The sequence below is a fragment of the Oncorhynchus gorbuscha genome, linkage group LG09, assembly GCF_021184085.1.
Source record: "Oncorhynchus gorbuscha isolate QuinsamMale2020 ecotype Even-year linkage group LG09, OgorEven_v1.0, whole genome shotgun sequence".
NCBI classification, from domain to species: domain Eukaryota; kingdom Metazoa; phylum Chordata; class Actinopteri; order Salmoniformes; family Salmonidae; genus Oncorhynchus; species Oncorhynchus gorbuscha.
The window spans coordinates 78,511,562-78,524,172 of NC_060181.1; the positions used below are offsets into that span (position 1 = coordinate 78,511,562).

Sequence of the window (12,611 nt, forward strand, 5' to 3'; positions counted from 1 at the left end):
ACACACACGCCCGCGCACGCACACACACACACGCCCGCGCACGCACACACACACACACACAAACACACGCCCGCGCACGCACACACACACACACACGCACACGCCCGCGCACGCACACACACACACACACGCCCGCGCACACACACGCCCGCGCACGCACACGTACAAAGCGAAAGAGATTGGGATCAAGCTGTTTTTAGCATCTGTGCTCAGTCATACCAGGATAACTTCAGGATATATGGATACCACCAGGCTTGAAACTAGCCCATGTGACATCTCAACAATTACAATGTTTCAAATCTACAAACCACTTCAATACCATGCGCCTGGTGCACTATACACTCCAATACCATACATCTTCACAAAGCCCTTGAATGGCCAAGCATCTTAACCAGGGCTTGACAATACCACACTGTATTACTGGAAAGCCTACTCCATCCTCCATTCATTTATCCAGGCCAGCTAAAAGGATGACTGCTGCTGCTACCCATTGTGTCTTACACACTGATGTCTTTCTACAATCTAGGGCTGTGTGTGTGTGTGTGTGTGTGTGTGTGTGTGTGTGTGTGTGTGTGTGTGTGTGTGTGTGTGTGTGTGTGTGTGTGTGTGTGTGTGTGTGTGTGTGTGTGTGTGTGTGTGTGTGTGTGTGTGTGTGTGTGTGTGTGTGTGTGTGTGTGTGTGTGTGTGTGTGTCTTCGCTGTGATCTCTGTCATTAGATCTAAACCACATCACAGTCCCCACTGCCCCTAACCGGTTAGATGAGCCTTTTCCCACTGAGATAACAGAACCTGAACAGGATATGAATCCAGCTGACAGATATTCAGACAGGATGTATTGACCCTTTACACTGTGGGAATTGGCAGTATGGATAGGGATAAATTAAAAGGGTTCTTACAGAAGAAATAGGAAATGCATCAGCGTGGTAGGAATTGAAGGGGAACAATTTGGAGATTCTGGGGAAAATATTAGACCAAAGTTGAGGACCCAACAGTTCACCTGACACAAGACTGAATCCAAACATTACACTTGTTGATTTTATGTGGATGTTGTATTGTCTGTACTTTTTGCCCCATTTGTTGATAACACAGTCTGAAAATACTCTGGATACATTCACTAACATGATAAGAATATTCCTGGAAAATGTGGGGTAGGTGCAACACAAGACAGATCAAGTAAGAGGACTAACTGGTGTCTCCAAGTGGCCACACACACCTCTCCAAAGTGTGCACAGTTCCTAAGTCATTTCAATGCAACTATAAGGTGCTGTTTTGAGCTCTCCTAGCTGTGCCATTGAGGAACTAGTGCAAACACACCTGTAGAGTTGTTTGTTTGGAATGCAACCCTACATCACCGCCATCACACAATTCCTGTTGTTTACGCGATCCAAAAACGGCCCATAAAAAAATTGTAATCTGGGTCAGTTGGGCATAATTTAAAAGCTTGTTCTATTGCCAACATGCCTAGCTAAGTTATAAAATATGATATTACAGTGTTAGGCTTCACAAGGCAATTCAGAGAAACACACACACATCCTCTTGACTGCTGCTGGGACATGTCATCATCTTCCATCCCAGAATAATCCTGCCGCCCACCAAGCCCCGTCTCTGGGTAGAGGGTTTTACCACTTCTCCCTCCCAAACCCGTCCCGTCTGTCTCTCCCGCTTTTCCTCTCTGTTTTTAACCGGAAGTGTTTGTTTGCTTCTGTTGTCAGCTATACATAGTAGCTCATTCTGAAATGTGTTCTCATTCCAAATACATTGTCTGTATATTTTGTGTGTGTGATCTGCAGGGAAATGCTCTGTTTGAGGTTCCAGTGTTAGGCTGTCATTTAGGAGAAGGTGCCCTGGCTGGTTGAACACTGTGTGTGTGGTGTGTGCGTGCGTGCCCTGTATGTCTGAGAGGGTTATGCTATACGCCTGGGGCAGGTGTCAACTGATGTAATAGAAATATAACAACAATGTCATACAGCAGATGCTTTCATATAAAGCCACTTAAAGTTGACATATGGGAATGAAAGCCACAACTCTGATCCATCCTCCTACCAAACGATGTGCTCCATCTGTGAGTCATCATATGCCATAGAACCACTGATGTGATACTCATCTCTTCTCTCTTCTTCCTCCTCTCGTCCTGCAGTCATCCCCGACTCCCTCGCTGTCACTGCGCCGCCACAGACCCTCTCCCAGGTGGAGGGTGACACGCTCCAGCTCACCTGTGAAGTTTCCCGGTCGACAGAGCAGCACACACACCTGTCTGTGGGTTGGTACCTGCGTTCCCCTGAGGACGCTACCATGTCGCCCCAGGAGATCCTCACTCTGTCCCGAGACTTTGTCCTCCGGGCCGGTGCGCCCTACAAACAGAGGATGACTGCAGGAGACCTGAGACTGGATAAGACCAGCCCTACGTCCTACAGGCTGACCATCCACCGGCTGCAGCCTGCTGACCAGGGCCTGCTCTACTGCCAGGCTGCAGAGTGGATCCAGGACCCCGACCGCAGCTGGTTCACCATGACCCGCAAGCAGGCTGATAAGACCCAGCTACGGATACAGCCCATTGGTGAGTAGGGGGAGATGGGAGTGTGGAGGTGTGACACACACACAGACTCTTTTTGAGTGAAGATCACTATCTCCCACTAAGCAAAGGAACAACATTAGCATATTTTAGTAAATTGGATAGTCATAATTTAGGTTAATATAACTCAATCACTGTTTGCAAACTTTTCAATGCAGCGCGTGGTAGAGTATTGGCCTTGACTAGGCTTTATCAAATATGTTTCTTCTCTTTTCTTTGCACAGGAAAAATATGGCCTTTTTTAAAAACAGTTCATGCAATTCTTCTACACTTTATATGACTGGAGAGATTAGCAGAATTTTTTTAAGTGATGAAGATTGTGGCCAAAGCAATTTAGCTAAGGCCAGTTCAGTTGCCTCACTTCAGCCACAATGTTGACCCCTTTGTCTGTGGTGATACAGGACACTTTATTTTTTGTCAAAGGCCCAGTCAAGCAATCCCGAACGCAGGGCTTCGGCCAGGTATTTATCAGTGTCCCGTTTATCAGTGTCCCGTTTATCAGTGTCCCGTTTATCAGTGTCCCGTTTATCAGTGTCCCGTTTATCAGTGTCCCGTTTATCAGTGTCCTGTTTATCAGTGTCCCTTTTGTGGTGCTGGAAGTCTTAGTAGATCTCCTATGGTTTTTGCGCATATTATGGAAGCAGACTGGTCCAAGTCATCTGGTTCTCCATTGTCGTTAGGTTTGAAATCTAAATGTGCCTCAATAAGTGATGTTATGTTTTCTTTTGATGCTGAGAGCCATCTTCTTCACCTCACTACTCCAATCTACAGTAACACTGAAAAAGGTCAGTGGAGTGGAAGAATGTGCAAAGTAGAAATAGAAATAATGGGGTGCAAAGGAGGAAAACAAACAAACAAACACAGTAGGGGAAGAGGTAGTTGTTTGGGCTAAAGTATAGATGGGCTATGTACAGGTGCAGTAATATGTGATCTGCTCTGACAGCTGGCGTCCAAAGCCAGTGAGGGAGATAAGTGTTTCCAGCTTCAGAGATTTTTGTAGTTCATTCCAGTCATTGGCAGCAGAGAACTGGAAGGAGAGGCGGCCAAAAGAGCATTTGGCCTTGGGGGTGACCAGAAAGATATACCTGCTGGAGTGCATGCTACAGGTGAGTGCTGCTATGTTGAACAGTGAGCTGAGATAAGGGGGGACTTTACCTAGCAGGGTCTTGTAGATGGAGCCAGTGGGTTTGGCGACGAGTATGAAGCGAGGGCCAGCCAACGAGAGTGTACAAGTCGCAGTGGTGGGTAGTATATGTGACAAAACGGGTGGCACTGTGATAGACTGCATCCAATTTATTGAGTAGAGTATTGAAATACATTTTTTAGATGACTTTGCCGAAGTCGAGGATCGGTAGGATGGTCAGTTTTACGAGGGTATGTTTGGCAGCATGAGTGAAGGATGTTTTGTTGCGAAATAGGAAGGCAATTCTGGATTTAACTTTGGATTAGAGATGTTTGATGTGAGTCTGGAAGGAGAGTTTAAAGTCTAACCAGACACCTAGGTATTTGTAGTTGTCCACATATTCTAAGTCAGAACCGTCCAGAGTAGTGATGTTGGATGGACGGGCAGGTGCAGGCAGTGATCGGTTGAAAAGCATGCATTTAGTTTTACTTGTATTTAAGAGCAGTTGGAGGCCACGGAAGGAGAGCTGTATGGCATTGAAGCTCATCTGGAGGGTTGTTAACACAGTGTACAAAGAAGGGCCAGAAGTATACAGAATGGTGTCGTCTGCGTAGAGGTGGATCAGAGACTCACCAGCAGCAAGAGCAACATCATTGAAGAATACAGAGAAGAGAGTCGGCCCAACAATTGAAGCTTGTAGCACCCCCATAGAGACTGCCAGAGGCCCGGACAACAGGCCCTCCGATTTGACACACTGAACTCTATCAGAGAAGTAGTTGGTGAACCAGCCGAGGAAATCATTTGAGAAACCAAGGCTATCGAGTCTGCCGATGAGGATGTGGTGATTGACAGAGTCGAAAGCCTTGGCCAAGTCAATGAATACGGCTGCACAGTAATGTCTCTTATTGATGGTGGTTATGATGTCGTTTAGGACCTTGAGCATGGCTGAGGTGCACGCATGACCAGCTCTGACACCAGATTGCATAGCAGAGAAGGTACAGTGGGATTCAAAATGGTTGGTAATCTGTTTGTTAACTTGGCTATCAAAAACCTTAGAAAGACAGGGTAGGATAGATATAGGTCTGTAGCAGTTTGGGTCTAGAGTGTCACCTGCTTTGAAGAGGGGGATGACCGCGGCAGCTTTCCAATCTTTCGGAATCTCAGACGACACGAAAGAGAGGTTGAACTAGCTAGTAATAGGGGATGCAACAATTTCGGCAGATAGTTTTAGAAAGAAAGGTTCCAGATTGTCTAACCCGGCTGATTTGTAAGGGTCCAGAATTTGCAGCTGTTTCAGAAAAATGCTTATTGAAATTCTCAATTATAGTGGATGTATCGGTGATGACAGAGTGTTCTTATTGTCCATGGACTTTACAGTGTCCCAGAACTTTTTTGAGTTTGTGTTGCAGGAAGCAAATTTCTGCTTGAAAAAGCTAGCCATGGCTTTTCTAACTGCCTGTGTATATTGGTTTTTAACTTCCCTGAAAAGTTGCATGTTTTGTGTTGGTTAAGGGCAGTCAGGTCTGGAGAGAACCAAGGGCTATATCTGTTCCTGGTTCTAAATTTCTTCAATGGGGCATGTTTATTTAAGAAATAATAAAAAATATTCCATCAGTAGAGGATGCCTGGTTGAGGTCAATATCCTTCCAGGATACCCGGGCCAGGTCGATTAGAAAGGCCTGCTGGCTGAAGTGTTTCAGGGAGCGTTTGACAGTGATGAGTGGAGGTTGTTTGACCGCTGACCCATTGCGGATGCAGACAATGAGGCAGTGATCGCTGAGATCATGGTTCAAAACAGCAGAGGTGTATTTAGAGGGCAAGTTGGTTAGGATGATATCTATGAGGGTGCCCGTGTTTACGGCTTTGGGGTGGTACCTGGTAGGTTCCTTGATCATTTGTGGGAGATTGTGGGCATCAAGCTTAGATTGTAAGATGGCTTGGGTGTTAAGCATGTCCCAGTTTAGGTCACCAAGCAGCACGAGTTCTGAAGAGAGATGGGGGGCAATCAGTTCACATATGGTGTCCAGAGCACAGCTGGGGGCAGAGGGTGGTCTATAGCAGGCGACAATGGTGAGAGACTTGTTTTTAGAGAGGTGGATTTTTAAAAGTAGAAGTTCAAATTGTTTGGTTACAGACCTGGATAGTAGGACAGAACTATGCAGGCTATCTCTGCAGTAGATTTCAACACCGCCCCCTTTGGTCGTTCTATCTTGTCTGAAAATGTTGTATTTAGGGATGGAGATTTCAGAGTTTTTGGTGTTCTTCCTAAGCCAGGATTCAGACACAGCTAGGACAGCCGGGTTGGCAGAGTGTGCTAAAGCAGTGAATAAAACAAACTTAGGGATGAGGCTTCTAATGTTAACATGCATGAAACCAAGGCTATTACAGTTACAGAAGTCATCAAAAGAGAGCACCTGGGAAATAGGAGTGGAGCTAGGCATTGCAGGGCCTGGACTCACCTCTACATCACCAGAGGAATGGGGGAGTAGGATAAGGGTACGGCTAAAAGCTATGAGAATTGGTCATCTAGGACGTCTGGAACAGAGAGTAAAAGGAGCAGGTTTCTGGGGGCGATAAAATAGATTCAAGGTAGAATGTGCAGACAAAGGTATGGTAGGATGTGAATACAGTGGAGGTAAACCTAGGCATTGAGTGATGATGAGAGAGATATTGTCTCTAGAAACATCATTGAAACCAGGTGATGTCATCGCGTGTGGGTGGTAGAACTGAAAGGTTGGATAAGGTATAATGAGCAGGGCTAGAGGCTCTACAGTGAAATAACCCAATAAACATTAACCAGAACAGGAATGGACAAGGCATATTGACATTAAGTTGAGGCATGCTTAGCCAAAGTGATCATAAGGGTCCAGTGAGTAGTGAGTTTGGTTGGGGTCACGGCGATTTAGACAGCTAGCCGGTCCATCGGTAGCAAGCTGGCAGAGGATGGAGGTGTGTTTTTAGCCACCTCGTGTGTTTCCATCTGTAGATTAGTGGGGTTCCGTGTGGTATTCAACCACTGGGTGAAAAGACAAAGACATGTTGACACAAGCACATATATTTATACCCTCCTACTAGGATGAGTCACCTCCTTGCACATCTCGATAGCCAACATGTCTGTTGCTAGTCAGGAACTTCATTGGTTCCTCTCACTCACTGGTGTAGTCATGGCCCCGCCTCCTGCTAGAACCTTTGTGGGCATGCAAGTATATATGTGTGACAAGACTGTTCCCCCTCACTTCATCTGACCTGACCTCGGGCCGGATTCCTAACTCCTCCCTAATCCACGACTGTCCATCCTTATCAGTGGCTGAAACCAGACTGTTGCTCTTTGCCTCCTTCCATAGGATCCACTGATTAACTTTCCATACACCTAGTTCTTATCCACCCTTCATTGACCCCAACATATACATTCATTTTACATGTAAAGTAATCAATAAGTTCTGGTATGGTAACATGAATAAGTGTATTTCAAGCTAGAATCCAACACCATTCACCGTCACCCTGTAGGCTATAGGATCTATAGGTACCCCTGGTCCCCACTTTTCACCCCACAACCTCCCCACTTGACCTTCAGACTCTCTCCTATTCATGCGTATTGTGGATTTGCTGATTTCGCATCAACAGATAGTTGGAAAGAGGAGATGTATACAGTTTAATAGACAGACTAAATTATCAAAACAATACTATATCATCAATAGTTAACACTCCCGCTATGGGTAAAGTATTTCTATAATAAAATAAAGTTGTTCAAACATTTTTTAAAGAACTTCTATTTTCACGATGGTCTTCATCCAAAACCGTCAATGTCACGGTTATCCAATTACTGTCACAGCCCTAGGGAGATGTGTGGAGATATAGCTTCTTGTTATAATGATCTGATAATAAGCTGTTGACCTCTCCAACCCAGCAGACCGGGAACAAGAGCAGAGTCTTAGCTACACACACACACTGAAACACACAACATGAAATACAGGGCCCTTGTACGCTACAGAACAATGGTGTCTTTCTACAGTTCCAGGAACACTATTCCAGCAGATCTATAAGATGACTGATTATTAGCAGAATGACGGTAGAATTATTAATTGATTCTTAAGCATTTGCAACAATGGAAACATATTTGTTTTCTTTCTGTGAGCAGTGAACGCTCTGAACCTCCGGTGGTTGATGCCGCCTCAAATGGTGATCAGAGGATGTTGGATATGAAGGCTCTCTGTGTCTCAGAAGAGTGTTAAGTCAGCCAGGAGAGGCACAAAGAGCTCTGCCTCTTACACCCCCTCTTCTCTCTCTCTTTTCTCTCTCTCTCCTATAATCCATAATGGATGGGAGTGTTGTAACGTGACAAAAGGTGTAGATCAAGGCATGTGCGTGTGTACACCTGCGTGTGTGTGTGCATGCGTGTCTCCTTCATTAAGCTGTGTGTATTGAGGAGAGAGAGAAAGAGGATCCAGAGACAGCCCCATCACTGGCTAATCACCCACAAACAGAGAGGAGAGGCCAGACATGGACAGAATCCTCATTTGTATTTATTTATTTTATTTCACCTTTATTTAACAAGGTAGGCCAGTTGACATTGTCATTTACAACTGCGACCTGGCCAAGATAAAGCAAAGCAGTGCGACAAAAACAACAACACAGTGTTTTATATTTTACCTTTATTTAACAAGGCAAGTCAGTTAAAAACAAATTCTTATTTTCAATGACGGCCTAGGAACGGTGGGTTAACTGCCTTGTTTAAGGCAGAAAAAAAAGATTTTGACCTTGTCAGCTCTGGGATTCAATCGTGCAACCTTTCGGTTACTAGTCCAACAGTCTAACCACTAGGCTACCTGCCGCCCCGATAATGGGATAAACAAACGTACTGTCAATAACACAATAGAAAAGGTCTATGTACAGTGTGTGCAAATGTAGTAAGATTAGGGAGGTAAGGTAATAAATAGGCCACAGAGGTGAAATAATTACAATTTAGCATTAACACTGGAGTGATAGATGTGCAGATGATGATGTGCAGGTTGAGATACTGGTGTGCAAAAGAGAAAGAAGATAAATAACAATATGGGGATGAGGTAGTTGGGTGTTCTATTTACAGATTGGATGTGTACAGGGACAGTGATCGGTAAGCTGCTCTGACAGTTGATGCTTACAATTAGAGAGGGAGATATAAGTCTCCAGCTTCAGTGATTTTTGCAATTAGGTTCCAGTCATTGGCAACAGAGAACTGTAAGGCAAGGTGGCCAAAGTAAGTGTTGGCTTTGGGGATGACCAGTGAAATATACCTGCTGGAGCGCATGCTATGGGTGGATGTTGCTATGGTGACCAGTGAGCTGAGATAAGGCGGGGCTTTACCGAGCAAAGATTTATAGATGACCTGGAGCCAGTGTGTTTGGCGACGAATATGTAGCGAGGGCCAGCCAACGAGAGCATACAGGTCACAATGGTGGGTAGTATATTGGTGACGAAACAGATAGCACTGTGATAGACTACATCCAGTTTGCTGAGTAGAGTGTTGGAGGCTATTTTGTAGCTGACATCCCTGAAGTAAAGGATCGGTAGGATCGTCAGTTTTACGTCGGTATGTTTGGCAGCATGAGTGATGGAGGCTTTGTTACGAAATAGGAAGCCGATTCTAGATTTAATTTTGGATTGGAGATGCTCAATGTGAGTCTAACCAGACACCTAGTTGTCCACATATTCTAAGTCAGAACCGTCCAGAATAATGGTGCTAGTCGGACGGGTGCAGGCAGCAATCGGTTGAAGAGCATGCATTTAGTTTTACTAGCATTTAAAAACAGTTGGAGGCCACGGAAGGAGTGTTGTATGGCATTGAAGCTCGTTTGGAGGTTTGTTAACACATTGACCAATGAAGTGCCGGATGTATACAGAATGGTGTCGAGAAGACAGAGAAGAGAGTCAGCCCACAAATTGAACCCTGTGGCACCCCCATATTGACTGCCAGATGTCCGGCCACAGGCCCTCTGATTTTAAACACTGCTCTCGATCTGAGAAGTAGTTGGTGAACCAGGTGAGGCAGTCATTTGAGAAACCAAGGCTATTGAGTCTGCTGAAAAGAATGCGGTGATTGACAGAGTTAAAAGCCTTGGCCAGGTCGATGAAGACGGCTGCACAGTACTGTTTTTTATCGATGGCTGTAATGATATCGTTTAGGATCTTGAGCGTGGCTGAGGTGCACCCATGACCAGCTCGGAAACCAGATTGCATAGTGGAGAAGGTACGGTGGGATTCGAAATGGTCGGTGATCTGTTTGTTAACTTGGCTTTTGAAGATTTTCGAAAGGCAGGGCAGGATAGATATAAGTCTATAACAGTTTGGGTCTAGAGTGTCTCCCCCTTTGAAGAGGGGGATGGCAGCTTTCCGATCTTTGGGGTTTGTCAGATGATATGAAAGAGAGGTTGAACAGGCTAGTAATAGGGGTTGCAACAATTTCAGCGGATCATTTTAGAAAGTGAGGGTCCAGATTGTCTAGCCCAGCTGATTTGTAGGATCCAGATTTTGAATCTCTTTCAGAACATCAGCTGTCTGGCTTTGGGTGATGGAGAAGCAGGGGGGGGGGGGGCTTGGGCAAGTTGCTGCTGGGGGTGCTGAGATGTTGGCCGTAGAAAAGTTCTTATTGAAATGATTGATTATCATAGATTTATCAGAGGTGACAGTGCTTCTTAGTCTCAGTGCAGTGGGTAGCTGCAAAGAGGTGCTCTTATTCTCTATGGATTTTACAGTTTATGCTACAGGATGCACATTTTTGTTTGAAATGCTAGCCTTAGCTTTCCTAACTGAATGTGTATATTGGTTCCTGACTTCCCTGAAAAGTTGCATATCGCAGCGGCTATTCGATGCTAATGCAGAACGCCACAGGATATTTTTGTGCTGGTCAAGGGCAGTCAAGTCTGGAGCAAACCAAGGGCTATATCTGTTCTTAGTTCTAAATATTTTTGAATGGAGCATGCTTATTTAAGATGGTGAAGAAAGCTCTTTTAAAGAGCATCCAGGCATCCTTTACTGACGGAATGAGGTCAATACCCTTCCAGGATACCCGGGCCAGGTTGATTAGAAAGGCCTGCTCGCTGAAGTGTTTTAGTGAGCATTTGACAGTGATGAGGGGTGGTTGTTTGACCGTGGACCCATTACGGACGCAGGCATTGAGGCAGTGATCGCTGAGATCCGGGTTGAAGACAGCAGAAGTGTATTTAGATGACAAGTTGGTCAGGATGATATCTAAGAGGGTGCCCATGGTTACGGCTTTAGGGTTGTACCTGGTAGATTGTAGGACTGCCAATGTGTTAAGCATATCCCGGTTTTGGTCTCTTAACATTTTGAACTCTGAAGATAGATGGGGGGCAATCATTTCACAAATGGTTTCCAGGGGATAACTGTGGTCTCAGGGGGGTCTATAACAAGCTGCAACGGTGAGAGACTTGTTTCTGGAAAAGTGGATTTTTAAAAGTAGAAGCTCAAATTGTTTGGGTACAGACCTGGATATTATGACAGAACTCTGCAGGCTATCTCTGCAGTAGATTACAACTCCGCCCCCTTTGGCAGTTCTATTTTGTCGGAAAATGTTGTAGTTGGGGATGGAAATTTCAGGATTTTTGTTGGTCTTCCTAAGCCAGGATTCAGACACAGCTAGGACATCAGTGTTGGCGGAGTGTGCTAAAGCAGTGACTAAAACAAACTTAGGGAGGAGGCTTCTGATGTTAACATGCATGAAACCAAGGTTTTTACGGTTACAGAAGTCAACAAATGAGAGCGCCTCGGTAATGGTAGTGGTGCTGGGGGCTGTAGGGCCTGGGTTAATCTCTACATCACCAGAGGAACAGAGGAGGAGGAGGATAAGGGTACGGCTAAAGGCTATAAGAACTGGTCATCTAGTGCGTTTGGAACAAAAGGAGCAAATTTCTGGGCGTGGAAAAAATAGATTCAAGGCATAATGTACAGACAAGGGTATGGTAGGATGTGAGTACAGTGGAGGTAAACCTAGGCATTGAGTGACAGTGAGAGAGGTTTTTGTCTCTGGAGGCACCAGTTAAGCCAGATGAGGTTACCACATTTGTAAGGCGTATTGGGCAGGGCTGGGAGCTCTACAGTGAAATAAGACTAATCACTAACCAAAACAGCAATAGAATGTATTGACATTAGGGAGAGGCATGAGAAGCAGAGTGTTCATAGGGTCCATTGTGTAGCAATAGATGAGTCAGGGAGCCGATTCAGTAGTTGCTACTACGTTAGGCGATCTGGAGACACGGCGATTCTGACAGCTAGTGGGCCGAGGCTAGCAGATTGGCCTTCGGTGGCATCGCAACGGAAGAGCCTGTTGAAACCACCTCGGACGATTACGTCGGCAGACCAGTTGTGATGGATCGGCGGGGCTCCATGACGGCAGTAAAGGGTCCAGGCCAATAGGCAAAAGAGGTATTGTAGCCCAAGAATTGGCTGGTAAACAGGAGATGGGCCTACCTCGAGGCTAGCTCAAGGCTAATTGGTGCTTGCTTCAGGACAGAGACGTTTGCCAGGAGTAGCCACTAGGATTACAGCTAGCTACCTGCGATGATCCGGTGTAAAGGTTCAAACTTGCGGTAGGAATCCAGAGATGTGATAGAGAAAATGCAGTCCGATATACTCTGGGTTGTAATCGCGCTGTGCAGACTGGCAGGTATTGACCGAGCTGAGGCTTGCTGGTGTCCGAGTTAACGGTTAACGGAGTTAACGGTGAAGTGGCTAACTGACTACTAGTAGCTAGTAGCTAGTTATCTGGCTAGCCTCTGATGAGGGTTCCGGTTGTAAAGTTCTAAAATTCAAAATAGCAGATCCATACCACATTGGGTGAGGCGGGTTGCAGGAGAGTATATTCAGTCCGTAGATGGAAAGTGAGATTAAAATGTATATTAAATTTATACGGACAAAACAA

The 12,611-nt window shown here is 45.4% G+C and overlaps 1 protein-coding gene across 1 annotated transcript in view; it reads left to right on the forward strand.

Moving 5' to 3' along the window:
• The window catches only part of LOC124044121 (immunoglobulin superfamily member 3-like), a 184,496-nt gene that overhangs the window by 96,579 nt on the left and 75,306 nt on the right, over positions 1-12,611 (forward strand). The window contains exon 3 of the mRNA XM_046363592.1: positions 2,137-2,556. Coding sequence (XP_046219548.1) covers positions 2,137-2,556 — 420 coding nt within the window. The remainder of the gene's footprint in view (positions 1-2,136; positions 2,557-12,611) is intronic.